The sequence below is a fragment of the Perca flavescens genome, chromosome 6, assembly GCF_004354835.1.
Source record: "Perca flavescens isolate YP-PL-M2 chromosome 6, PFLA_1.0, whole genome shotgun sequence".
In the NCBI taxonomy this organism is placed as follows: domain Eukaryota; kingdom Metazoa; phylum Chordata; class Actinopteri; order Perciformes; family Percidae; genus Perca; species Perca flavescens.
In genome coordinates this window covers 37,317,515-37,345,406 of record NC_041336.1, presented here as the reverse complement: position 1 = coordinate 37,345,406, position 27,892 = coordinate 37,317,515, and the positions used below count along the sequence as shown (strand labels likewise).

The 27,892-nt window shown below is 40.9% G+C and overlaps 1 protein-coding gene across 1 annotated transcript in view; it reads right to left on the bottom strand.

Annotated features, from left to right (window-relative positions):
* spire1b (spire-type actin nucleation factor 1b) overlaps positions 1-27,892 on the bottom strand; it is a 72,304-nt gene that overhangs the window by 30,433 nt on the left and 13,979 nt on the right. Inside the window, exons 3-6 of the mRNA XM_028581773.1 lie at positions 15,087-15,323; positions 9,063-9,188; positions 1,079-1,153; positions 36-200 (exon numbers count right to left, since the gene is read on the bottom strand). Of these exons, the coding sequence (XP_028437574.1) occupies positions 36-200; positions 1,079-1,153; positions 9,063-9,188; positions 15,087-15,323 (603 nt within the window). The remainder of the gene's footprint in view (positions 1-35; positions 201-1,078; positions 1,154-9,062; positions 9,189-15,086; positions 15,324-27,892) is intronic.

Here is a 27,892-nt window from a genome sequence, read left to right as displayed (position 1 = left end):
TCACTTTCCATTTGTGGTGCATACTGGACACTGACCATGACTTTGCGCAGTTTGTAGCGTCGGGACTTGATGTCGTCCATGAGCATCTCATAGGGAGTGAGCTGGAACTCGATGGGCAGAGGGTCGTACTGACGCTCCTGCACCTTCTTCAGCTTGACTCCTTCACGCAGGTCCCTCATCACCTGAACCCAGAATCGAGCCTGACGGAGGAAGCAAAGGGCAGCATGGGAAAGGGGAAGTAGAAAATACCATGACCCTTTGACTATAAGAAATTATTTGGATAATCATCTGTGCTCTGACCTCTCTGTGCACACAGAGTAAGGAGGGTTCATCAAGGAGATCCATCTCAACATGCTTCCTGAGAAGTTCTTTAATCACTGCCTATTTAGAGTGTAACATGCACATTAGTTCTAGTTTTAGTCTAATTTGATACAAAGTATGGCTTATTATTACTTCTTATAAGTGTACCGTAAAACACTGTGCAACCAGATTTCTTTATGTGAACATGCAGTTATGGATAATCTTTTAGTGCGTTCCATTTGTACTCAGAAATTTGATTTTACGAGGTCAAAGTCGGAAACGCCCCCTGACCTCGGATATCCAAGCTTGGAACTCGGACAACCACCGAGATACCCCTAGCTAAAAATCCAACATGTCTGCTCCGTGCATCAACAGTTATGAAAGCTGTAGTAACATACAGTTATGAGCACTTCTGTCTTATTTGTGTCTCACTGCACGCAGTCATGTCCATCTTCTATCTGTGGACATGTTGCGCTGTTTGTATTCACAAAAAACAACATAACGTGTTGTTTTAAACAGCCATTGCTAGCAATGGCTAACCTGGCCAGAGCTAATGATAACAATGAAAATCTGACTTGTAATTGGAACACATTCAACTCAGGTGTGATGTCATTCCCTGCTCCGGCTTCCGAGTTCCGAGGTAAATGGAATGCACTATTTGACATGAAACCCAAACCGTGTCTGATTTCCCCCACTGTACTTTATGTTAGTTAGACTTTGATCAAGAGGAATGATCAGTTGATGCTGTATGCAAGAGGGCTGGAGTCTAGCTGCCTACCCAGTCAGCGTTCTGGAGCTCATTCAGCCCCCCGTCAGGCTCCTCTGATGGCCCTGCCTCCATCTTACGGAGGTTCTATAGTGAAAAGAGAGAGAGAGAGAGACAGAGTATGAATATTAAAGAAAAAATCAGAAAGACAGTGCATGACATCAGGGAATAAAGAAGCTAAAAAGAGGCAGATGAAGAGTACATGTGGACCAACAAAGTCATAAGGGCTCATGTTGTAAAGTGTATGTTTTTTAATGTTGTTTTAAAAAACAAATAACAATTATTAATAATAAAAAAATAGATGCAGACACTCTGTAACCTGACACGCCAGATGGTTTGTTCAACAAAACCATCTGAGAACGCGACATTTATTAAAGTAAATATTGGACCCATTGTGACACTAAAATCTTTCACACTGACAAATCAGGAAAAAAATTTCTGTTTCTGTCTCAGGAACAATCGGAACATCTAATGTCTAACATTGTTAACTAATGTTCGTGAACGCCGTAACAAAACACATGTACATTTGTAATGCTAAATATGGCGTTTCACTGTGGAAATATCTAATTTTAGCAAAAGAAAATATTAATAAATTATACAAATATAAAAAAAAAAATCCATCCACACAATGTCCACGCACAATTTAGGAGACAGGAAGTGTGTACCATTTCATACCATTGACACATCACAAAAAAGAAGCTTATTAGCCCCCAAAAATTAAAAGGACACACCTTATCACAAATTCACTTTTTAGGTAAGGTAGAAGTAAAAAGAAACAAGACACAGTCCCTTGTTATCATGCAGTCAACAGAAAGCCCAGCTGCTCCATCCATCCATCCTGACACCTGTGTGAACCTGCACAACGTGAGGCCGTTAGCGTTGTAAAACACAGATCTGTGGAAAACACGGAGCCAACCCGTGTGTGTGTGTGTGTGTGTGTGTGTGTGGGTGTGCGTGCATGTGTAATAGAAAGAGTGAGAAAAAGAAGAAAACTAAATGTAACAAAAAGCATAGGCAGAAAAAAGGGTTCCCTCCGGTTGATGTTTGTGGTGAGATTGTCTGTTCTTGTAACGTCACAGCAGAGTTTGATGAGACAATCACGGGAGTCTGCCCAGCTGATTAGCCTACAATGTTTAGACCTCAACCCACCGGGGAAACTGGATGCAGCATTATACTGCCAGGGTGACAGCTGCCTCGACTGGAATGTAGCATATACATAAAATCCCTCATAACATAATGCATTTTGCTGCATCATAACAACAGTGTATACTGTTCTTCAGTGTCACAAGGTAATGATGAAGTGTTTGATGGCATATAACAGCCCATCAAACTAAAACACTGCTAATTTAGCCAGTGAAGAGCATAAGGAGAGATTCATTCATTTGCTTTTAAACACCATTATCTCATTTGTATGAGTGGTGCGTCATGGAATCACATCAAAGCCACATATTTCCATTTCAAGAGGCTTGATTAATTTGAATTTGAATGCTTTTATTGTCATTGCATTTACGTACAATGAGATAATAAGCAGTGATCTCTGCACTTGATGGGGACAGCATTTTAATTCAAACATGCACAGCAACCCTCGTGTGGACAAAACCAACAGTCCTACTACTGCAAGTCCTCATGAACAATTAGGGCTATTACCAACTGCAGCTACAACCTCATTTTTTTCTAGTCAGTAATTCTGCTCTAGTTATTTGTTTTCAGCTTTCAACAGCTGACTACAAGCACTTATCGATGAGCAAATAGGAGCTAGAATTGTTAGTCTGAATCACAACTAATTTGGCTACTTTTCTGTGAATCTCTAGCAGCAGGAGGCTTCTTTGTGGAGAGACAAAGCATCTCTTTGGCAGCCATGGCTGATAGTAGTGGATGGATAAACGTGGCGCCACTGTGGGTACCCCTGGGTATCACACACACACACACACACACACACACACACACACACACACACACACACACACACACACACACACACACACACATACACAAAAACACATACAAAAACACACACATATACGCATGCACACTCACACACAAACACATGCACACAACACACATACACACACACACACACACAGATACACAAAAACACACACAAACACATGCAAGAACACACAAAAAAGGTTTATTGCCACAGTAAGTTACACACAAGGAATATAACACTAAAGTGATCAGGTCACATGTAGGCTACTATATCATTTTAGTATCTGGAGACAATTAAGCTTATAGTTAACCTACATTTAATAACTACATGAAAAGTCAGAGAACAATTAATCCTGTGGAGACCATGAATGTTTGTACCAATGGCAATCCATCCAATAGTTTGGAGGAATCTCACTCCAAAACACAAATGTCAGTGTCTTTGTGGTGCTAGGGTTAGTCCGGGGATCAACAGAGTCAACAACATGTCTTCCTTACTTTCTAGGCAAAAAAGGCTGCAGTCCCCAATTTCCTGTTTTTGAGGCTTCTTTCTCAGCCTTCTCCCCCTGCAATAAGTCCTCTCTCCTAACAGAGAGTTATGTAACCAACCAAATCCCCTCTATTCATCCCGATGCAGTACACACAGTAAATGGGCAGCAGCAGTAGTGCATAGCAGGAAGGAACCCTGAGGTGGAACACACACACGCACACACACACACACACACACACATGCACGCACGTACGCTTGACGCATGCACACACACACACACACACACACACACACACACAAAAACTGGAAATGTTCCAACCCACTGCTGAGCTCAATGCTTCTGAGGAGAAAAAAAGTCCAAAAGGACTCCTGCACTCAATCTTAACGAATGAGTTGAAGAATAAAAAATTGTAGACCCTGTACAGCAACAAGACATGGCTGTGTGATTAGAGGAGCAGCCTCAATGTAAACTTTGGGAACATGAAAATAAGCAGATAATGTGTTTGTGATGACAGAATTATAATGTGAACTCATGTTCATTTTCCCCAGGCCACTTTTCAAGCCTTTTCAATCAGTAGAAAGCAGCCATTATAATGTATTCTAATTGTGCAAACCAGCTAATCACTGAGGAAAATACCAGCTTTACACTGAAATTGTTAATCCTTTGTGGAATGTGGACAGGTTAGAAACATATTACATCCCACATGACTATTGGAATCATGCCTCTCTGAATATTAGCTGTGAGAAGCTGACCTCAGTGTTTTTGGCAGAATGAGAGTCAGCATGTGTCCAGATGTTGTCATCTATGTTGGACATGAACAGCATACATGTCACTCCTTCTTCACAGTGACCCACTTCCACCTGTCAGCCCGCGCAGGGTGTGTGGAGCACAGCCTGTCATCCACACACTGTGGTTGCATGGGACTGTTTGGACATTACCACACCAGTGACGCACACTTGGCCAGTTTGCATTAAAGCTGCTGATAGCTGGTATTTTGTCCTCATTATTGTCAGGTTTGACCACTTTGTACCAGAGTGTACAGAGTGTACCAGGCCATCCTGTGACCATGAAAAGGTCCACAAAGGCTAGATTTTTTTTAAATAAGGGTGACCTGTCCTACCAGTGAACAGTAAGTGGATGGAAAAAGAAATCTGAGATACACTTAACAAAAAAAATGAAAAATGAAAGTGGAGATTGATTTTTTTCTGTTGTCAGGAAGGATCCCCTGTTTAATTAGAAATGGACACCACAAGTTAACGGATATTTGATATTTAATATAATGCCTCCCCTGTAGCATCCCTAAAACATAATCCTAAAATGTAATCATCATGTGGCTATAGAAAAGTGATTAGGGTGATAAAAGGGGCCTGAACATTATGTTTCACTTCACTTTCACAAAAAACTAGGGCTCCCCCCAGTGTTATTAATGTTGGAAAAAAATTGCAACATCCCTCCCCACAGCATGTTAAAATAATAATATGTAGAGTTCACCACCATCAATATACACTTTAATGTTTTTATTACACCTAAAACATAGACCAAACCTGTTGTTTTCTGCGGTGGTGGTGTGTAAGTAGTGTATTTTAGTGTAACTGTGCATGTAACTATTTAGCAAAGGAATGCTGAACTATGATATAAATTTAGGATAAGAAAAATGCAAAAAACCCTCCCATGCTCTTCCAGAAAAGTCAGACAATTACAACAATTACCTTCCCTTTTTTTCTTTCTTTATGTTTATGCACAAACCTGATTTTTGGCATGAACTGGAGTTTCTATTTGGTGTATACAATCTAAAACATGCATCAGCTTTTTTCTACTTGCTCCCACATGTTATAAGCAATGACTAATGCATACAAATGATGGGGGCAAGCAGTTGGTGAAAGCAGTGAGTCAGAGTTACGTGGTGTTATGTCATAGCTTGAGGAATATAGGCTGTGCACTGATGTGTCCATTCATTTTATTATGCGCGGTCATTACCACGGATGCCTTTCTGTATCAGCTGACTGCCTCTGCTCGGTCACACAGGAAACAGGGTCTCTGTGTGTGTGTCTGTTATGTCCATGCCTATTACATGCTGCAGCTTCAGGCCTTTTCTCTCCAAAATGATGATTTATTACTGAAACAGGCAAGACGGCTCAATCAGATATGATTTATATGCTGTGCTGGTTTCTTCATTTGAACCTTTAACCCTCCTGTTGACCTCGGGTCAAATTCGACTCGTCTTCAAAACTTCTAAATCAGAAATATGGGTTTCTTTTTTAACCAAATTAGCCAAAAAGTAAGTACAATTGCAAGTACTTGATGACTACTTTCATTGAATTTTGGGTATTCAATTGTATGGCATTTGGAAAAAATTTTAATGGTTTTCAAAACAGTCTCCTGACTAAACTTTGACATACACACATCTGTGATTTTCCATCAACATACGTTCCTCTAATATTAGTCAAAGTAATTCATAATTTCAAAATTAGGTATAATTTCCTCTAATTGATAGCCTGGTTGACACCAGACCCTTCTCAGTTGTAACTGAGAGTGGGTCTGGGAAAGGTTCATTGACAGTTCATTGCATTGTTCATGTCGCTCAAATGCCTCTGGGCGCAATTGGATAGTCCTTCAACCAATCAGACCAACGATCTGGTTGACGCTGTGCTTCAGTAGCCGTCGTGTTGAATGTAAACAAAAAGCTGCTCGCTGTCGCTGCGCTATCGTCGTCGCGTAAAAGCCGCCTCAGCGGTTGGGATTGGTGCCTTGATTTTGGGGACATTGGAAATGGGTTTGAATGGGCTCTTGGCCAGACTGACTTGCAGAGCAAATCTCAAATTTGCCGGAAGTTCGTCAGGGTTTACCCAGGCTATATAATTTAGATTTATTGAGCATAAATTCCCAAAAATAAGTGTAAAATTACCTGTAATAAGTTGGTGGGACAAAAACATCAGAAAATGTGTAAATAACATCAAAAAAAGTTAATTGTCAATTTTGACCCACAAGGACAAGTGCATGGTCGACGGGAAGACAGCACAAGGGTTGATACACAAAAGCAGATAGACTGACATCATGCAGCTAAAGTATAGACTGGTTGTTAGATGCTTAACATTAAATACTACTGCACCCAGCATTTTCACTTAGGTTCACCTAATCAGAATCACCAAATACTATACATAAATTGTGTATATTTACTAAAAAGCAACACGTGAGTGAATATATTCATCATTGTGATTTTTTTTTTCAAAATGCATAGTGTTTTAAAACCTTCCTAACCAATTGTATATGTCTTTTCATATGACTATCACCATAGGCACCAACAGTGACACTAAAGTAACACTGTCAGTGGTACCCACAGAGAGTGAGAGTCATGTGGGGTCAGGCTCTGGGGTCAACCATTTGTACATATAGCTATGAAAAGTAAAGCACTGTACTTTGTATGTATTCCCAGTATTTATTGCTGTTTGCACCCCACTGACTGCTGCTTTATGAGAACGCTGTGGTCCATGTAGGGAGGAGGTCGGGCAGGATAGGACAGTCATAAATCATTCATATAACACTCATTGTTGTTGTTATCTGGATGACAACGTTCAACAGTCATAAGTAGGGATGCACCGAATTCAGATTTTTGGGGTTCGGCCGAATAACGAATCCACTGGTTAAGATTCTGCCAAATCTGAAACCGAATCCTCCTCCCATCCTCAGTCCATTAACACAGTAAACACATTAATGAACGTCCACAGCCTCTAAAATAGTTAAATGTAACAACTTAATGTTGAATTCACACACTCTTTTCACATCGTAGGAAAGCACATCGCTATCGCCAGATGAGCCAATTTTCGCTAACCAGTGTAGGGAAACTCATTTCCTGAGAGAACAGCTGACAGCCCGGGAGAGGCACTGTCTGGTTAACACAAGTTTTTAGCTGTGACTGTTCATGCACAACTCGTATTCTTTTGGATGTTTCATACCAAATGTTGTAACAGCGGCCATGTTGTGTATTGTTTAGGGTCCTCGACACCATGAGACAAATCGGCATTGCAGATTGAACATGTAGCTGGACTTGAATGGCCTTCTTTTGACTCTAAGTACTGCCAAACAACACTTTTTCTGCTCACCAGTTCCATGTCCACTTTCTCACATTCTGCATTGAACGCTCCACCTACGTACACACCTTCCCGTAATCAACGGCGCTGTCATTACGTTGACCAGCGTAGCGCGCCGAGTGCATGCGTAGGGTTCGGTTCGGTGGAAAAAAAATTCTAGCCCCATCAAAAAGCCCAATATTCAGCTAAATCCGAAGCCGAATCCTGGATACGGTGCATCCCTAGTCATAAACACAAGACTTTCACCCAGGAAACGCGTGTTCATGTCCCTAGAACTGGGTACTGAACTTAGATACATTTTAGGCAACGGCCGAATTGCCTCCATAGTATCGAGTGTCAAAAAGTGCCATGTCATTCAATACCAAATTTCAAGACCTAAGAAGTAAATCTCATCAGCGTCAGTGAGCCAATAAGCATGCAGCATGCTTCTACCAAGATCTAATAATGGCATGCTGAAGAACACTATGGTACACAGAGACAGTGCTCACGTGTTGTATTTTGAGAGGCTTGACTACAGTGTTCATAACGTTGGTGTAAAGGAACTGTAAAAAAAAAAAGCTTACCATAATGTTATAATTTGTTTTTTGGTAAAATGGATTTTATAAAATTGGTTTCGAAGTCAAGGTATCGGTATCGCTACAGGTATCAACATTTTTTGAACGATACCCAGCCCTAGTCCGGGAGTGTTTTAATTCATACCATTTTTTTTTTTTTTTATTCTTAAATAGACGTTTTGATGCCTAAACTTAAAACTTAACTGTCGTCACATGACCACATATGATATCATATGAACCCGTTCATGAGAATGCGTTGGTGGGATGCATCACCCTGTAACTTTGCATGAGAGGACAGTGCCGCCATGTGCAGTAAATGGGGAGTGTGTTTTTAAACAAGACTGGTATTATAAAGCAATAACTTTTGCATTCCAAAAAAAATAATGTTCCTATAGGTTGTGTAATGAAGCTCAGCGAAATTCTTTTAGGAAGACTTCTAAACTTCATCCACCTCTCTCCCTTCCTAAAACTGAGCAGCTGTTTTGATGGCTTTCACAGTTAAACCAACCAGAATTGGCCATGAATTCCACGTCATTTCAGGCAAAGCGTGCAACCCTCCTCCTCCCCTTCCTCCTCCAGTCATCGTCACCCACGGCACCCTGGGTCCTCCTCTGGCAGACCGCTCCCCTCGGCTCCTTCGGTCCGGTCTTTGGGCTTCACCACCACCACCACCAGTGTCTAGACTCCATCGAGGGGGGGATATGCCTTGGCTTCTCTACCCCTTTAAAATTATTTTTATGACGATGGAGTCTAATCTCCAAAGACTCTGTACATTTCATATTATGCATATGTACAAATAAACCTTTGCATATTTGCAACAAAGACTCTCCTGATTGAAATGTGTATCTAAAACACATGTCAATTTATGTGTCTGAAAAAACGAGCTGTACGAGTCTACAGCCATGATGATGATGATGATGATATGATAAGGACCCACCTCTTTGGCACTCTTGATCTTCTCCAGGAAAGTACTTAGCTCCCTGGTTTCTGTGTACAGAGCCCGGCACACTGCCTGGTAGTGGCTGGGGGCGTCTGATAGACTGGGTAGATGAGCTGTGCACAGCTACAAGGGAGACAAGACAGGGTTTCAGTACACAGTTCACACAGCTGCACTGATTAGAAACATGACACAGAAATGATTGAGGTGCAATGTAATGTATTTTTTATACCAATGGCTATCAATGCCCATATTATTTTGACATTACTATCACATTCTCAGTGAAGGGATTTCAGGTTATGTAAAGCACCCTCTGGCAGCCATGTTTGGGGTCTACTAACACTATCTGTGAACAGCTAAAATATAATGATAAATTGCATGCTGGCATTGTTAGCTAACAATGCTAACAACTGTTCAGTTTACAATCGTAAAAGATAACCAAATATTCACATTTCAGAAGCTGGAACCAAAGCATTTGGGCATTTTTTCTTTAAAAAATCCCTCAAAGCTATTATTGATTATCAGAATTGTGGCTGATTATTATTATATTTTTCTGTGGATCAACTAATTGATTAATTGACTAATTGTTGCAGCTCTACACTACATGACATGTTTCTGTATCACAGCAACCTCAATTTAGAAACAAATGCTACATCATCAGATTCTTCACGTTAAAGGAACACGCCGACTTATTGGGAATTTAGCTTATTCACCGTAACCCCCCAGAGTAAGACAAGTCCATACATACCCTTCTCATCTCCGTGCGTGTTGTAAGGCTGTCTGACGGTTCCAGCATTAGCTTAGCCCAGCACAGATCCTGCAGGTAACTGGTTCCAACTAGCCTACTGCTCCCAATTGTGACAAAAGTGACAAAATAACGCCAACATGTTCCTAATTACATGTTGTGATTTATAGAGTCACAGCGTGTACAAAAAACAACGTAACATGAGACACAGCCATCTTCTAACAGTAAAAAAACCGGGAACTATATTCTCAGACAGGCTATCACTCCGCCCAAGTACTATATTCTTCCGCCTGAGAATATAGTTCCCGGTTTGTTTACAGTTAGAAGACGGCTGTGTCTCATGTTACGTTATTTTTTGTACACGCTGTGACTCTATAAATCACAACATGTAAATAGGAACATGTTGGCGTTATTTTGTCACTTATTCGGAGCAGTAGGATTACTGGAACCATTACCTGCATGTTCTGTGCTGGCCTGATGCCGCTGGAGCATCAGACAGCATTACAGCACGCATGGAGATGAGAAGGGTATGAATGGACTTGGCTAACTCTGGGGGTTACGGTGAATAAGCTAAATTCCCAATAAGTCGGCGTGTTCCTTTAACTCCCAGTTTTCAGTCTACACCAACAACAAAACACTCTTAACAGTTACATATACACTCTGCCAAGTCTCAGCAACTCCAGAATATGACACTAGTGATGTCAAACTCAAACTGGGAAAGCTTGTTAAAGGATCTTAGGGACATTGCACAAAAAGTAAATACCCAAAAAACAGAGATTTGTTGACATTTGTAAATGACTGTTTTTGACTGCTGAACACAATTGACAAGACAGCTATGTCTGCTGCTCTCTCTCTTTCTCTCTCTCTCTCTCACACACACACACACACACACACACACACACACACACACACACACACACACACACACACACACACACCAACAGTGGTGAGAGAATAAGTCCTTGTCTCTCTCAGATGAACAGAAGGTACCCTGGGCCAATGCTTGGCTTCCATTTGTCCAGACTGCATCACAGTATGAGAAAATGTTGCTTAACACAGAAAATACCAGACAACCGTCTCTCCATAAGCTTTATCCTACCCACATCCTATCACAAGTTTGGGAATAACACATGCCATTGTTTTTCCAGGGCAAATGAATGTGCTGTTGTTGTTATTTTCATGTGGCACCCAGTTAAAAAGAGTTACAGTTTTTTCCGATTGCTAAACGACAGTGGGCACAACTGGAGTCACGTGTGCAAAACTCAAACTACAGTCTGCACTACCAAGAGTCACCTGAGCTAAACAGTTCACATCACCTGCAAAACTCATTCACAGCAACACAACTCTTAACACACGTCTCAAAACAGACTCAGTGCAGCCAAACACTATGAACAGTCCTCACTGAGACACACACACTGTCACTCAGAACACACTGAGGGTAAAAACACTAGCATCAAACACCAATACAGAAATTATAAACTTTCTCTTCTTTACAGTTTGAACAATTTGAGTGACTTGACACTACTCTTTTACATAAGGTAAACAAGAAGGAATGAAAATCAGCAGTTTTCTTCAATAAAGTATTTTGTCTCTAGTAATTTATGGAATTACTGGGGGGAAAAAACTAAAGGTACATACGTAACAGTACCAAAGAATAGTGTGACTAATCCTGCCTCGCTCCAGCATCATGTGGCAGGTTTTCTTCATCACATTGGATGTCTGCATCATCTCTAAATACTAATGAATGTGGTGTTTCTATTGCTTTCACCTCCATTACTTTCTGAAAAACAGTGAGAACGCAGTTTTACTATTACTATAAGATATAGTGTTTTTCACTTTTTTTATAGCTGTGTACATAACCTCAGACATCTTACCTGGACATATTGGTATCTTTGCTCTTTCTCTCAAAGAGTACAGTGTATAATTGTTTCATTCTTATTTGGTGTTTATATAAAAAAAAAGGCTTTCTGATCTTTCTCTGTATAAATACCGTATACATGTTCACTAACTAGTCTAAAACAAGACACCTACTTAGGCTTTCAGCTAAAATTGCAATCAGCAGTGTTTGATAGGCACCAGACTGAAATCGATTCTGTTTTGAATGTGTAGTTAACAGTTGTGACAGCAGTGTGTTAGCATTTGAACAAAGTGCTGTAGATCCACAGTGTTGTGCACGTTGAGGTTGAAGTCATGGGATAAGTGTGTAGAGTTTTGAAAACTGTGTTCAAGCAATGAAAAACGAACTAGAGTTTGGTCCACATGAACTGCTGCTGTGTAGACTGGAGTTAGAGTTTTGCACATGTGACTCCAGTTGTGCCCACTGTCGTTTAGCAATCGAAAAAAAACTGTAATAATGTAGGCCATTCTATCTCAGCCAGGGTTAGTACAGTAGGACAAAAGGTAAACTGAGGGAGCACATAGAGTGAATGGACTGAGGGAGGGAAATACTGAGACAACAATTGGGAACGACAGCCATCACTGCTCAGATACCTTGGAGAGGAGTGTTGTGTGTGTGTGTGTGTGTGTGTGTGTGTGTGTGTGTGTGTGTGTGTGTGTGTGTGTGTGTGTGTGTGTGAGACTGGGTATGTGGTCATTATGTAAACAGTGTGAGGCCAAACACAGTGACTCTGAGATACATGCCTTCCAGCATGGATGAGGCTGGCAGCCAGACTGCACTGTGAGGCTAATCTCTGTGTAACATTTTTATTTTCTCGCACACATCTTTTCCTGAACAGTTACCCTTGCTGATATCATCTGTTCCTGGAATCCATCATTGGATTATGTTTACTCAACAAATGTATTTCCATTTTAAGTTACTTTATACTTCTTGTCCACCACATTGCAAAGGCAATTATAATAATTCTTACTTCAATAGACACATTTATTTACTGGTAACATTTTTGTCTAAAACATGTGATGACATTACAACATATGGGTATAGGCAATGTTAACCCTATAACTAACCAACATAAATTAAAGTGGTTCAAATTAACTCCACCTTACCAGCTAAAAACAATGAAATGCTTACAGTTTATGTGTGTATCACTTATAATAATCCAATAATACAGATTATATGATAATATACCACTCTGAAAGGAGCCATTTTCTATAATGTGTGTTTCTACCTTTGATACTCTAAGCATATTTTGCCGATAATACCTTGTACTTCTGTACTTTTACTTGAGCAACATTTCATTGAAATAGTTGGATTGGTACTTCAATTTACAAGTAAATGGTTGGTATAGTAAACTTCTCCCATTACTGAAATCTATAAATTCAGACTCCTCACAGCAAACACTTTAAATCATTAACATTTAAACATTTAAAGCTGCACAAATCAGTTGTTGTTGGCCACATGAGGGCAGAACTTCAAGCTAAAACAAGCTAAAATAACACACATATGACACTAGTGTCTCTCATTTATGAAACGTGTGTACGACCTAAAACAGGCGCAGGACGGGCGTACGCCGATTCCTGCGTAAAGCTCAGCATTTATAAATTTGAACGTGAAATTTAAAATCTCACGTCTGGTCTGAACTCGTGTACGCAAGTTTTCGAGTCAGTGTGGACTTGCGGTGCAGCATATAATCAGTTTAACAGGAGAAGGAGAAGTCATCAGTTGATCACTTCTCAGCAATGGCAGATCTGGCTCTTTTAGAAGACCTTTATGTGCCGGGCCACGTGGAGCGCGCCATCGGATTGATTAAGGGCAGCTGGCTCTGTCTTGCATCAGCGGGGGGGACCCTACTATACACGGTAGAAAAAGTCTGCAACATTGTTTTAGCCTGTGGGGTTCTGCACAACATCGCGCAGGAAAACTGGGTGCCATAAATGTAGTGATGGAGCCAGATGACCCGATGCCCAGAGAGCAGTGTCCAGCACAGCCCCAACTGGGGGCTATACCAAGGAGACAGGATATTATTCTTCGCTTTTAAAAGGTAGCCTATAGTGTTATGTTTGGCAATGATATTCAATACAGGAAACATGACGATGCACAACATTTTTATTTATTTTTCAGGTTTTCGTTTCTGTCGTTAATGGCGACAGTGAATGATTTATTTCTGCCATTGGCCGGCATATTTCGGCTTGTTTTTCCAGCCCCTCTGCTGTCAGGAGACAGGGTCGGGATGGTGGTCCAGCATGGGGGCAGAGGACACACGCTCTCCCTCACAGCCGTTGCCTGTCTCTGACTCATGAAAAAAACACGAGTTAAATAAAAGACACTGCATAGACTCTGCATACTGTGTGTTTATTTAAATATAGGTACACCATGTAGGCCTAAGAGATTGCAATATAAACCTGTATATTACTATTAGGACTATAGCATACATCAAGGATGTAGGCTATAAATTAAATAAATGTAATTAATAAACCTCAGCTTGAGTCCGATTTACTACGGCAACACTGTTGACCACATCAGTGATTTCTTTCCATTCCGCATTCTTTCTACAGCCTTTAATACCAGTTTTCAGGCTGCCAAATAGTACACACTTTAATGCAAATGAACCGGAGATATCAGGGTTTCAATCTCCACCTCTGAAAAGTGTTGCTTCTCAGCTGGATTACGTCTCGCCATGTCGTAAATTGTTGGGGCGAGGCCTCAAAACCCAGAATATATTGGGGCGTGATATTTAAATTAGGATTGTTTCCAGCCGCTGCATTTCTCAATGTACGACCATTCTTACGCTCGGATTGGTGTGATACGAACGTTTCATGAATCACACGTGTCACACATATCTGCGCTGGTTTCTACGTTAGGTTGACAAATGAGGGCCAGAATGTCTTATAAAGTTGATACGGCTTTCACATCCAGCAGACATGGAGCATTCATTTGTTAGCAACCCAACGAATTAAAGTCCAATATTCACTCTCGTTTTTGCTCTGTTTTGGTTTCCACCAAAGCTACCAAGGGAAATGTCTGGCTCTTAAGCTGCTACATGCTCCACTATGTTACAATGACGTTGCATGCTATAAAACCCAAACAATGAGCTGAAAGACGCTAAAATATCTGGATGATAATTCTCTGAGGGTTAATCACTATGCGCAACACCTTTTACATTGCCGTTTAATCCATTGTTAACGTAAACATATTTGAGTACAGCTTTAAATTGTCTCATTAGCTGTTGGCGCGACCCCCTAAAAACAGGAAGTGATGTGTTTTACATCTCAAAAGTAATTTGTATATAATCAGCCAAAATGACATAAGCATAAATAGTCACTAATGGCTGAACAAACACAGACAAGACAGCAACAGTCACTCACTCCGCTGCCGTACGTACCTGGAGGATATCTCTGTAACCGTGGACACTGGAGATGTTGTCAGGGTCATCCTCTGCCTCATCCTCTTCCTCTGTTGCCTCGTAGCCTTCGTCGGGGCAGGCGTCCCTCTCAGCCTCGGCCATGTTGGTCATGAGGTCGATGAGCTGCTCCAGAGGAGGGCTGAGCTCCCTCTCCTCGTTCTCCTTCAGCCCGTAATCCAGAGCCTTGTAGATCATGATGCCCAGAGACTCAATTACCTGAGGAGAACACGGGAGACAACCAAAAAGCAAAACTTTAAATGATCTGCAATATCTTTACACTCATTTTTGAAGGTGTCACCTTCAACTGTAAAATGTACAAGTCGACCTTCTTTTATCTGTTAACAATATGTTACTTCCAACAATGCTAATACAATGTATATAGATTGTACACATTGTGGTAAGTAAAATCCATCTGAATAGTGTCTGATGATAGAAATATATGTGTGGATATTCAGCAAACAATACATTCATTTGTGAAGAATGCCAAATCGGTGTGTGGCCGGGTGAGCTCAGTTGGTAGAGCAGGCGCACATATACAGAGGTTTACTCCTCAACGCAGCAGCCGTGGGTTAGACTCTGACCTGTGGCCCTTTGCTGCATGTCATTCCCCCTCTCTTTCCCCTTTCATGTCTTCAGCTGTCCTGTGGTAATAAATGCCCAAAAAAATAATCTTAAAAAAAAAAAGAATGCATAATTTGTTGAGCTTTGTACCACAGATTGTAAAAATAATGGCTAAATAGTGCGTAACGTTGAAATCTGATTTTGCCGAGGTCAAAGTTGGAAACATGCCCCCTGACCTCGGGTTTAAGTTTATCAACTGCCATTGCTAACAATGGCTAACCTGGCTAGATCTAATGATAACAATGAAAATCTGACTTGTAAATGGAACGCATTCAACTTGGGTGTGATGTCATTTAAAAAACAAATACATTTTATTCATCAATTCAATTATCAATTACAATAAAAGCCAGATAAGTTACATACAATACACAATATAATGTTCGAGAGCAAAGACAAAACAACATTCACTGATGATGTCACATTTGGGATTCTACTTTAGGCTCCTCCCCCATAGCTTTTTTACCTGGTTAAATGTGGTTGTAATGTGAGTTGATCAGATGTCTAGATTAGATATAACTGTTGTTTCAACAGCATTCTAATGAGGATATTTCATTTTTTTTAAATGTATTCCTTTCATAATCCTGTTCTGTGTCATGGCTGTTAAATGATTAATATGTGAAATATTATCTGTAATATTGACATCTCATTAAGTTACGTGTTTAAAGTACATTTTCCCCATTGATTGATGAATGAATTTTTAATCTCAATTACAATGTCCCCAAGACCTGACTGAACTGATGACATCATCTGTGAGGTGAAAAACAGGGTGTATTAATAATAATACATTTTATTTAAAGCGCCTTTCATGACACCCAAGGTCACTTCACAAACAAACAATCATCAGACATTGATAAAATTATTAAAAAAAAAAATAATAATAAAAAAGAATTAAAAAATCAGTCAGTTAGTCAGTCAGTCCATAAGCCATCTTGAAGATATATGTTTTAAGTCTGTTTTTAAAATCAGTAATGAAGTCAGTGTCTGATGTGGTCTGGCAGTGAATTCCAGTTTGGGGGCGGTGTAGCTGAAAGCCCTCTCTCCCAGGTTCACACTAGGGACATACAGTAGGCCTGCTGAGGAGGATCCTAGTGAGTGGGCAGGGGTGTAAACTTCCAGGAGGTAAGTGAGGTAGGTAGGGTTATAATTGTGTAGGGCCTTGTATGCCAGGAGCAGAACTTTGAAACGTATTCTGTAGGCAACTGGAAGCCAGTGCAGTTGCATAAGCAATGGTGTTACATGGCCAGTGGATTTGAAGCATGTTATAATCCTCGCTGCAGAATTCTGAATGAGTTGGAGCCGATGGAGTAGCTTATTAGGGATTCCAGACAAGATGGAATTACAGTAGTCAAGGCGGAATGTCACATATGCATTGACAAGGACTTCTGCACTCTGGTGGGTGAGCGCTGGGCGAAGTCGTGTAATGTTCCTTAGATTGAAAAATGCACTTCAAGACATACTGTTTATGTGACTAAATGAGAGTGTATTGTCCAGTATGACACCAAAGCTCTTGACCTGGTTGTAGCAAGGGATGGTGCTACCATCTCCAGAAAGGGTGAAAGGTTCCATCTTAGCGACAGCTGATTTGGAGCCAACCACTAGCAGCTCAGTCTTACTGTTATTCAGCTTCAGGTAGTTTTGTGTCATCCACAAGTTTATGTCATGGAGGCAGGCAGTGATAACAGCTGGCGGAAGAGTGGCAGTGGTTTTGTAGATAAGTAGAGCTGGGTGTTGTCCGCATAGCAGTGAAATTGAACACAATGTTGCCTGAGGATAGTGCCAAGTGAGAGGAGGTAGATAATGAACAACAGAGGGCCCAACACAGACCCCTGGGGCACCCCTCTTGTCACAGCTCTACTCTCAGACTTGCAACTCAGCATTTGTATGTACTGTGTCCTTCCAGAGCGATAGAAGGTGAGAGATGGTATCAAAGCCTGCACTGAGATCAAGGAGAATCAGAATGGAAATAAGTCCATCATCAGCTGCACAGAGGAGGTCATTAGTAATCTTAATAATGGCCATTTAAGTACTGTGCATAGGACGAAATTTAATGGCTCAAAGAGGTCATTGTCCTTCAGGTGATCCTGGAGTTGAGTTGCCACTATCATCTCAATAACCTTGGAGAGAAAAGGCATGTTGGAAATAGGCCTGTAGTTGTTGAAGTTGTCAGAATCCAATCCAGGTTTTTTCAGCGTTGGTCTGACAATAGCAGTTTTAAAGGATGGTGGTACAGTGCCAGAGAGAAGAGAGGTGTTAAGTATTGATGTACTCATCGGAGCAATAGAAGGCAGGCAGCTTTTTGATGAAGCCACAGATGGTACTTTCAGCAGGGAGAGTGAATTCACAGAGTTCATTGTTGTAAGATGATCCCTGAGTGCTCAGTGAGCATGGTTGTTTCAGCTGAGTAATTGAGCATTCTAATTGCTGGTGGATTGCCTCAATGTTGGGATGAAAAAAGTTCAGGAAGACTGAGCAGCGTTCATCAGAGAGATCCTGATGGGTGATGTTATCAGGTGCCTTAAGGAGACCATTAACAGTGGAAAAGAGAGCTCTGGTGTGTCCTTGTCCTTCACTGATTACCTTTGCATAGTATGATGTTTTTGTAACACAGAGGGGTTTTTATACTGATGGAGGTGTTCAGAGTACATGTCTTTATGTACAGTAAGACCAATCTTTTTTGACAGCTGCTTCAGGCAGGATTTCATATGGCGAAGTTCAGATGTAAACAAGGTGCGGAGTGCACAATTGAAACAGTTTGCGTCTTCATAGAAGCAAGTCTGTCAAATGCTGTAAGCATGCAGTCATTGTAGTGGTCAACTAAATCCTTCAATGAATTATTAGAAGCAGGGGAGGAATAAGTGGCAATTAGAGAAGTGAGTTCCTCTGGTTCTACCTTTTAAATGTTGCGATATGACATCACATGCTGAATTTTGGACTTCATGACAGGAAGATGGGTGTCAAACAGTACAGCTTTGTGATCAGAGATGGGTGGTTCAGCAGTACTGATATTGCTAGGCTTGATACCAGAGCAACAGACCCGGGGTCTCATTTATAAACGTGGCGTACGCACAAAACATGGCTGAAAATGTGTGTACGCCACTTCCCACGCAAAGGTTGTGATTTATAAAAAACAAACCTGACTGCATGGAATACAGGATAGCATAAAATACACTACCATTAGATAACGGCAGATCACAGTGTAAAATATCTGTCTTTAAAACTGTGCATATATCATCAAATGTCAAAGTCTGAAAATAAGCCGTTAAGCTCTCGCGCAATCGTTACCCTTAATGTCCTCGTTATTACTTTAATACTGTTTGTGACAAAACCTGCATGAAGAAAAGTGTGTTTGCCTATTAGACTTTCTTTTGTCTTCAAATTGTATCTCGAGGTGGGGGATACCACTAGTTGATGCTGTGATGGCAAGGTGTTAACAATCACAAATTGTTGTAAACATATAAATACTAGGACTATGCCAATGGAAGAATCAGGAGAAAAAGAGACTTCCGTGAATTTGCAGCAATTCCTGAACGTCTGAGAAGTTTTTTGCTTTTTTTCTGTCAGTCATCATGATTCAGTGTAACAACTGCCAGTGTCATTCATACACTGATCAGCATTCACAAGATGCTTTGCATTGACTATTTATGGTTAAAAATGGGCGTGTACAGGTCGGGATAAGAGGCTGATCCATGTATGCACACTTGTAGGAAATCTATGATTTATAAGGGAAACATTGCTTACAGGTTTGATCTGACTTTTTTTTTGGCGTTTGCCATTTTGGGCGTACATACACTTATAGGAAGGATCCTACGCACAGTCTTATAAATGAGACCCCAGATCTAAAATATGTCCTTTGTTGTGGGTTGGAAAGTTAACATATTGTGTGATGCCAAAGGAGTCAAGCCTATCCATAAAGTCTTTTGTGATTGCATTAGAAAAGTTGTCCATATGTATATTAAAATCCCTCATCAGGATAACATTAGTAGACATTGCATTCAAAGCAGTAAGAACAGTTGAAAGTTCAGGAATAAACATATTTGATGGTTCAGGTGGTCTGTACCACCTCCCCTCCCGGATGAGCGGGGTTTACAGATGTAAACAAATCCATGCGGGACTGCTTGGTTGTGGTGGAAGAAATCATTGCTCTGCTGCCACGTTTCCATGAGACATAGAAAGTCCAGTTTATGGTCCACAATGAAGTTACTGATGAGAGAAGCTTCGTTGGTGAGGGATTTTATGTTGAACAATCCAGTTTTCAGTCGGTTTGACTAACTGTGCACATCCGATCTGGGCAGACGGCCAAGCATAGTATGGTCAACTCGTCAATCAGGTTTCAAATGACCGCGATCAACAGTCCAGAGACAGGGGATTTTTTTGCCATCCTTCCCATCCTTGCGAGCCATGTCGCTTTGGTTGCGACGAGATCCTCGGTAGACATACTTTGGGCGTTGGAGAATGTTGCGTTGGCACAGAAGCTCCGCTGAAGGTGCGTTTCCCCATAGCCGGTAAAGTTCACTTATTAAATATTTCTTCATCCTTAGCCTACTCCAGCAGATGTAGCCGATGCATGAAGTTGTTGTAGGTAAGTAGTCCTAGTGGGCTGTAGCCTATTACGATAACTTAACTTGCATTCTCTGGTCACCATGGCATCCTCCGGTCATTAAGCATCACGTCATCTCAGACTCAAACCCTGTATTTAAGCAAAATACGGCGGAGAGATGATAAAATGCGTAGCTACATATAACTATAATATTGAACTTTGCTAATGAACATAGTATAAAAATAAAATAAAATCATCAACGTATTCGTTAAAAAGAGTAAAATTATTGAGAGTAAACAAGCCAGACGGAGTGGCGTCAATCTTGCCAGCGTCCCCATTACTAGGCAACATTAGCCTGTTGTTTTACCCCACTGATGATGTCACATTTGGAATTTTATTTTAGGCTCCTCCCCCATAGTTTATGATCTGTAATGCATGATCACAGAGCACTGTACTGAAAATGTATAAGTAGGAGTGGAGAAAAATCGATCTAGCTGTGCCGAGCCGGCTACCTTTGATGGAATGCTGCTCCTGGATCTCCCCCACACCTTCAGAGGTGAACGAGTTGAGTCACCCCGGCGGTCCCCAGAGTTCCCCCCTCTGGGGTTAGCGGTTGGCGTGCAATAACCGGGCCCTGGGAAAGCTGTGCTCAACTCGTTCCAGCGCCCCCTCTGACGATGTGGTGTGTTGGCCCCCCGCTGCATTCCTTCTTATTAGCTGGTCACAGCTCATTTGGCATGTGTTACAACAAAACGCAGTCATTGCAATAACATGTAAAGCTAACTAATCTGAGTCAGAAAACCAGCCTGGTTTCATAGCTTTGTCCATTATTTTACAGTCTATGCATTGACTGTAAAATAATGAACGAAGCTTCCAGGCCTAAAAAGTGAAGCCAATGCGGAAGTGCCTTAAAAACTGCATTCTATCTCATTTCCAGCAGGGGGTAACTCCACTGGTTGTTTCTATAGAAGTCTACGGGAAAATGGCCCTACTTCTCACTTGATTTATTAACTTAATAAATATTGTTATGAGTTTATGGCCTCAATCGTCTTCTTCAATACAGCATGAAGCTAAAGCAGGGGATGCTTACTGTGTGTGGCTACATGCCGACCTGCCAATCAGGACAGATGCAATGCGTAGCCATGGCCCTAGTCATGAACTTTTTAATTGAACGTTGAACCTTTGAACACTGTGGGTTTTCACTTCCTCAAAGTTAATTGGAACATTTGGTCGCCTAAAAATGTCCTGCCAATCAAGCTAGCTAGTTTGCCGATTACTCTGTACTGCCGTGCATGCAGACGAATGGCGTCCACAATCTATGTTTTGTACAAATTATTCTGTACGATGTACAAAACATGGATGTTTGTCTTTGTTATGCAATATTATCCTCTTCTGTGTGCAAAGCCTGAGCTGAACAGCTAAAAAATATAGTTACATCCATTCATACACTCACGCAAACACATAGTCTCGCTGGCCTTTGACAGGCTGATGCTGGGAACAGATTACTGATAGTAGATCTTATGATTAACTGACGCATCAAGGTAAACACTATCATTACATTGTCATCATGTAGATACAGTCAGTCTTTTAAAGGAAGGAATTCTGAATATTCAGTGGCAAGGGCCAAGGTAAACTTGTAAGAGGTCATCTGCCTTTTGTTCACTGTCTGAGATTAATGCTAGACTTTGAGGGCGCCAGGACTTGGATGATACTCCACCCAACAGTTTTAGCATTAAATACTCACGCCTGGCGGCTTGAAAGATGGTTATTAAAAGTTGGGACATTCGTTCTTTAAAGAAAACTAGAAAACAGTGCTTTGATTCATTTCAAAAAGGTAGAACACCTTGCATTATTCCTTATTTATACACACAGATTACATTTGTTACCATGGACTACCTTTGCTAAGCAACCAACGTAAGCATTTACAATAAGCCCAGCAGTGTGTTCACAACATTCTGAACACACAAATGGTTTGAGATGATTTTATGGACCTTCTGATACTTTGTTTCTGCCATGAAAACTTTAAGCTGATCACAGTAATTATTAAGAGTGGTGAGAATGAATCAAAACAGTATCCACGACGTTCCATTTCTGGGATTGGTCCGTTGTCCCTCTTTACGGCCAGATGTCCGTTACCTTCTGTTTTCTTTGTTTTGGAATTTTAAACTCCGGTGGATTTGTGAGGACTATGGTTAACTGCTCCTCAGATCTCTGCAGGGTAAATCCAGACAGCTAGCTAGACTATCTGTCCAATCTGACTTTTCTGTTAACACGACTCGAACGTACACGTTCAACGTTTTTCTCCCATCCCAGAATGCCATGTGGACTAGCCAGACCCTCCTCTGCAGCGCTGTGAAGGAAGGTCTGGCAATGCAAGACTACTGACAATGAAACCAAAACAATGAGCTGAATAACCCTGAAAAACTCTGTGGAGCTAGAACTGGATGAATTCTCTGTGGGTTCGTCACCTTTTACATAATTACATGATTTAAAGTATTAATATACAAATTTTGATTAGAGCAGCTTTAACACATGGTAATCTCAGTATGAGCTCAACTTTTATAAGATACTTTTTTGCAGCCATTATGCTGTAACTGACTACAGGACTAATTATCTAAATGCAATAATACCATAATGCAGACTGAGTCAAGCTTTTGAAAAGCTTTTGTCTAATGAAACCATGCTATTGTTTTGTTGTTTTTTTACATCCAGGTCGATGGAGTCAGCTGAGCAACAGCATGTCATTTTATCACATCTATGAGGTCATTCAAACCCAGAAGACAAACAACAAGCAAACATGGACTTTAGGACATTTAAAATGTGAGTTTTGTGGTGTCTTACATTAGCTTCTTGCATGAGATCTGAGGTTTCCCGCTGCACTTGAACACACACTGACACACCAATCATTGTTTTACTGTATAACCACACACACAACAATAATTTAGCTTTTGACATCACATAATGTTTATTGTAAAGTCAAGCTTAACCATTGCAAATGCAGCAAAACATTGCTACAAGTAAAACTAATGGCTTCCTGGAAGGTGGAAACAATGCATTCCAATTTTTGGATAAAATGCTTGCCAATAAGGTCAAATATAAGCCAAAACATATTCCCAAAAAAAGTTAAGATTCCACACGGCTTGAGAACTATCTTTATACTATCTCTATATTTTTCTCGCAAGCCAATCAGAGCAGACAGAGCTTTTCGGGAGGGGAGCTTAAAGAGACAGGCGCTAAAACAGAGCACTTCAGAGAGAGGGTGAATACAGGTATATTGAGACAGACAGTATGAGAAAAACAATGTGTTTTATGAACATTAAAGCTTGTAAACATATTCTACCAGAAATCCAAAATACAAGTATGAACCTAAAAATGAGCATAATATGTCTCCTTTAAAACATATAATATTATGGCTATTCTACAGTAGTTGTTGCTGCTCGTAGATTAAGATGCTATCCTCAGTTACAATCTGCCCTGGGTAAGACAAGGATCAGAGACAGAATAATATCAAGAGACAGGAAAAAGATGGAGTGAATGACATGATGAGAGTCACTGAATGGATCAGAGAGGTCATGGAGGGCGGAGAAAGGTGAGACACCAAGAGAAACAGAATCAATAAGTGTGTGTGTGTGTGTGTGGTGTGTGTGTGTGTGTGTGTGTGTGTGTGTGTGTGTGTGTGTGTGTGTGTGTGTGTGTGTGTGTGTGTGTGTGTGTGTGTGTGTGTGTGTGTGTATGTAGACATGAAGATCAAGAGCAGATCAATGGACATTCATACATTCAGGGAGGAGGAGTCATATGAAAGATCTGTCCTCCTCTCCGCCATCAGTGCGTAGAGCTGGGTTTCCTCAGGGGGGGAACAGCTGAATGCCACCTCTTTGTCTAAGCTCCACCCGGATCCACACTCACTGATACATGACGCCATGCAGCCAGGCGCGCACACACACACACACACACACACACACACACACACACACAAAAAGGCTGCACATTCAAACATACTCCCCCAGGGATCTGCTGTAACCTCAGGCTATAAGTGAGAAAGCTAGAGCGTGTTGTAGAAAATGTCACATATAAAGAAAGTTCTGCCCTGCTCTGCAGCTAATGGTTTTATGTGTTAAGTATGTGGATTTTCAGGCTCCCGTTTCTTATCGACAGCTTATCTAAAAACCACGTCTTCAAGAATTCAGTCAAAGGCTGTAACAGTATCTGATCTGGATGAAATAAATGAAAGGCTGCAGCAGATGGATTTGACATTTTGTCACTTTCAATTTTTTCATTGACTTAGGAAAGATGTGCATCTGGCAGTAGAGGCAGCCGCAAATTAAACAATCAACCTTACAGAGATTGAAGGCATCGGGAGGGCAAAGTGTGCCACATTTTGAATTATATATATAAATATAAATAATATTATTTGTGTTATATTCTCTGTGCCCTAGGTGTTCGGTTTAACCCAGCATCAGGACCTTTGTGATAACAATAATATAGCAGCAAACAAATATTTACAATGTAAAAATATTGTGGAGTAGCCTAATCAGGGGTTAAAGTGTGCCGGAACCGTTCCGGCACCTTTGATAAATACGTTAATTAATGTAATTGGCAGTTTCATACATTTGTGTTTCCCGTTCGTTTAAAATATGGCAAATATACATTCCAGCGTTTCACAAAATTCATTCTTAGCAGTGCACTGCCGTGAGTCCATGAACAGGGCAACTGCCTGTGGTTAGTTCACATGTCTGTAATAATAGCAGGACAATCACATACTATCTGAACTGGTAAAGTCAGTTTAACAGGTGAAGATCATGTTGTTGTCGGTAGCCTGCCCATTACAAACAGGCTCGGTATGGAACGAGGCGGTAATGTGGTGTTTTAGCTGAGCTAGACAGAGAATATTTGGTTAAAATAGATTGGTGATGCGTTTTGCCCTCATCTTCCCCCTGATGTTATTTCTTTTAAAGATACAAATAAAAATATTGATCACAAACAAAGATGTGTTTTCTGTCACAATCTCACATTGTGCGTACTTCAATTTACCCCTGATCATAACAATTTAAGTGTTCGACAGAATCCTGTCTATGCAGCTTTCACTCAAAGTCTGAAAGAGCCTGACGGAGTCATTTCTTAAACATCCCTTACAAATAATTAACTGAAAACTATGACTGATTGCAGGAAATAAGAACTTTCCCTGTGACTGTGAGGCGTCTGGACACGGAGGCAGGCTAAAGCAAACATGTCTCCATTCCACTTAAAAATCTCCCCGACTGGTTCCCAGGCTTCCATGCAACCGAGCAGAATGATGGGATGCAAGAGAGGAAGGGGTAGAGAAGAAAAGAAGAAAGAGAAAGAAAAAAAAGTGGGGAGAGGATGAAGATGTCAACCAAAAGAGATTTTGCCAGTGCTGCAAAGTGCAGCAGTGGCCAGCATCACAGGCAGGAACATCAAACAGCTTGGCTTACATCTCAGCCTTCCTGTCACGGAGAGGAGGCAAGATGGCCCAAAATAAAAAAAACATTGTTGCACCACAGGGAAATGTTTTTACTTTATTTCCTACTACTCCACTCAATCGCTGTTGTTCTGCAAACACCCCATAACCTCACCTGAACTTTTTAAACGTATAAATAACTGATGGCTTCATAATAAAACAGATTAGGGTTTAGAAGAAAATCTTGTTGAAACAAAATCACAAATTTAATCCATTTTGTATAATCTCTCACACTATTCCTAAATCTATTACCATGATGGTCTCACATATGTAGCTCTAATTTTCCTTAGTTACAAACAAAGATTCAGGCTCCCTCGCTTCAATCTACAGCCAGTGTCCATCTACCATCCACCTAGATGTCTACTATTATATACACTCACCTAACCGTGGAGATGAGTAGTACCCAGTGGGGTCTTCTGCTGGTGTAGCCCATCCGCCTCAAGGTTATGTGTGTTGTGGCTTCTCATATGCTTTGCTGCATACCTCGGTTGTAACAAGTGGTTATTTGAGTCAAAGTTGATCTTCTATCAGCTGGAATCAGTCGGCCCATTCTCCTCTGACCTCTAGCATCAACAAGGCATTTTCGCCCCCCAGGACTCCAGCATACTGGATGTTTTTCCTTTTTCAGACCATTCTTTGTAAACCCTAGAAATGGTTGCACGTGAGAATCCCAGTAACTGAGCAGATTGTGAAATACTCAGACCAGCCCGTCTGGCACCAACAACCATGCCACGCTCAAAGTTGCTTAGATCACCTTTCTTTCCCATTCTGACATTCAGTTTGGAGTTCAGGAGATTGTCTAGACCTGGACCACACCCCTAAATGCATTGAAGCAGCTGCCATGTGATTGGTTGATTAGATAATTTCATTAACGTGAAATTTAAAAGGTGTTCCTAATAATCCTTTAGATGAGTGTATATTATGTAAACTAAGGGACACTACAGTTTTTCTTTTATTAAAATAATCCAAAAAGGGACAAGTGAATGTTATGTCTAGGTGTTAGTTTCTGTTGCGGTTATGGACATTTCGGTTGCCTGTTTGTACATTTATGTTGCTGTTTTATGTTCCCTGTGTTTTTCCAGTCTCTGTGCTGCCACTTTTTGTTACTAATAAATCCCTGAGCTCCAACCATCTCCTGCCTGCCTCGTCTCTGCATTTGGGCCCACTATTCCCTGCCTCCACATAACAAGTTTCTGATCCATTCATGATTGAATTTTACTACAGCTTTCAAAAGCAATTGTGGTATGGTATGACAACAGATGTGTTGTTGCCAAGAGTACATGTAGCATATAGCCTTTATTCTAGTTCAAAAATGTGTAATAGGACCCTCTGGGTTAATATGGTCAGGTATCTGCTGCCATGCATTTACTATTTAAAACATACAGTTCCCTATAGTGTAAAGTCCACTATAGTAGTACATCATAGATGACTGGGCAACTTTTTTAAGTTCTATGAAAGGTTTAACTGTTTAAAATTATTAAAATTTGAATACCCTAAAAAATAATCTCATGTAAAATGCAGTCGACGGTAGGACTGCAACTAATCATTATTCTTGTCGGTTACCATCACATATTATCATTACTGTACAGTAAATATGAAGCTGGACCCAGCAGCCAGTTAGCTTAGCTTAGCACAAAACAGAAAACAGTTAGCCTGGCTCTGTCCAAAGGTAACAGAATCTATCAAAATTCTGATTATTTTTCTGTCACTTGACTAGCTAATCAATTAAAGCAACATTGGGTAATTATTTTACCTTAAAATAAAAGCTTCAAAAACACGTTGATGCTACATTGACGTGTAACAGAAATAATGGTGTCATTCCTATCCTGTGCCCTCAACACTTGTTCTTGCACTATGTAACTTTGGCGAGCGGGTACGATCTTCTGGGAGAAGTGTGTAACACTTTACGGCACTGATTCACAGCGTTTTCTGACGAACAGAAATCTTAAGTTGTTGCTAAAGTAACTCTATCTGCTAACTGCTAACTGTAGCTGCAGTCAGCTAGTTAGCTCAGTTGGCCGTGCCGAGCTCGAAGCACTGGCATAGCTAGCAGAGGAGCTTTGGACCGCTAGCAGGAGGAGGTTTTCAGGCCCGGGGAATGGGCGGTGTCGTGCCAGAACTGCAGCCGGGCAAGTGAGCAACAAAACC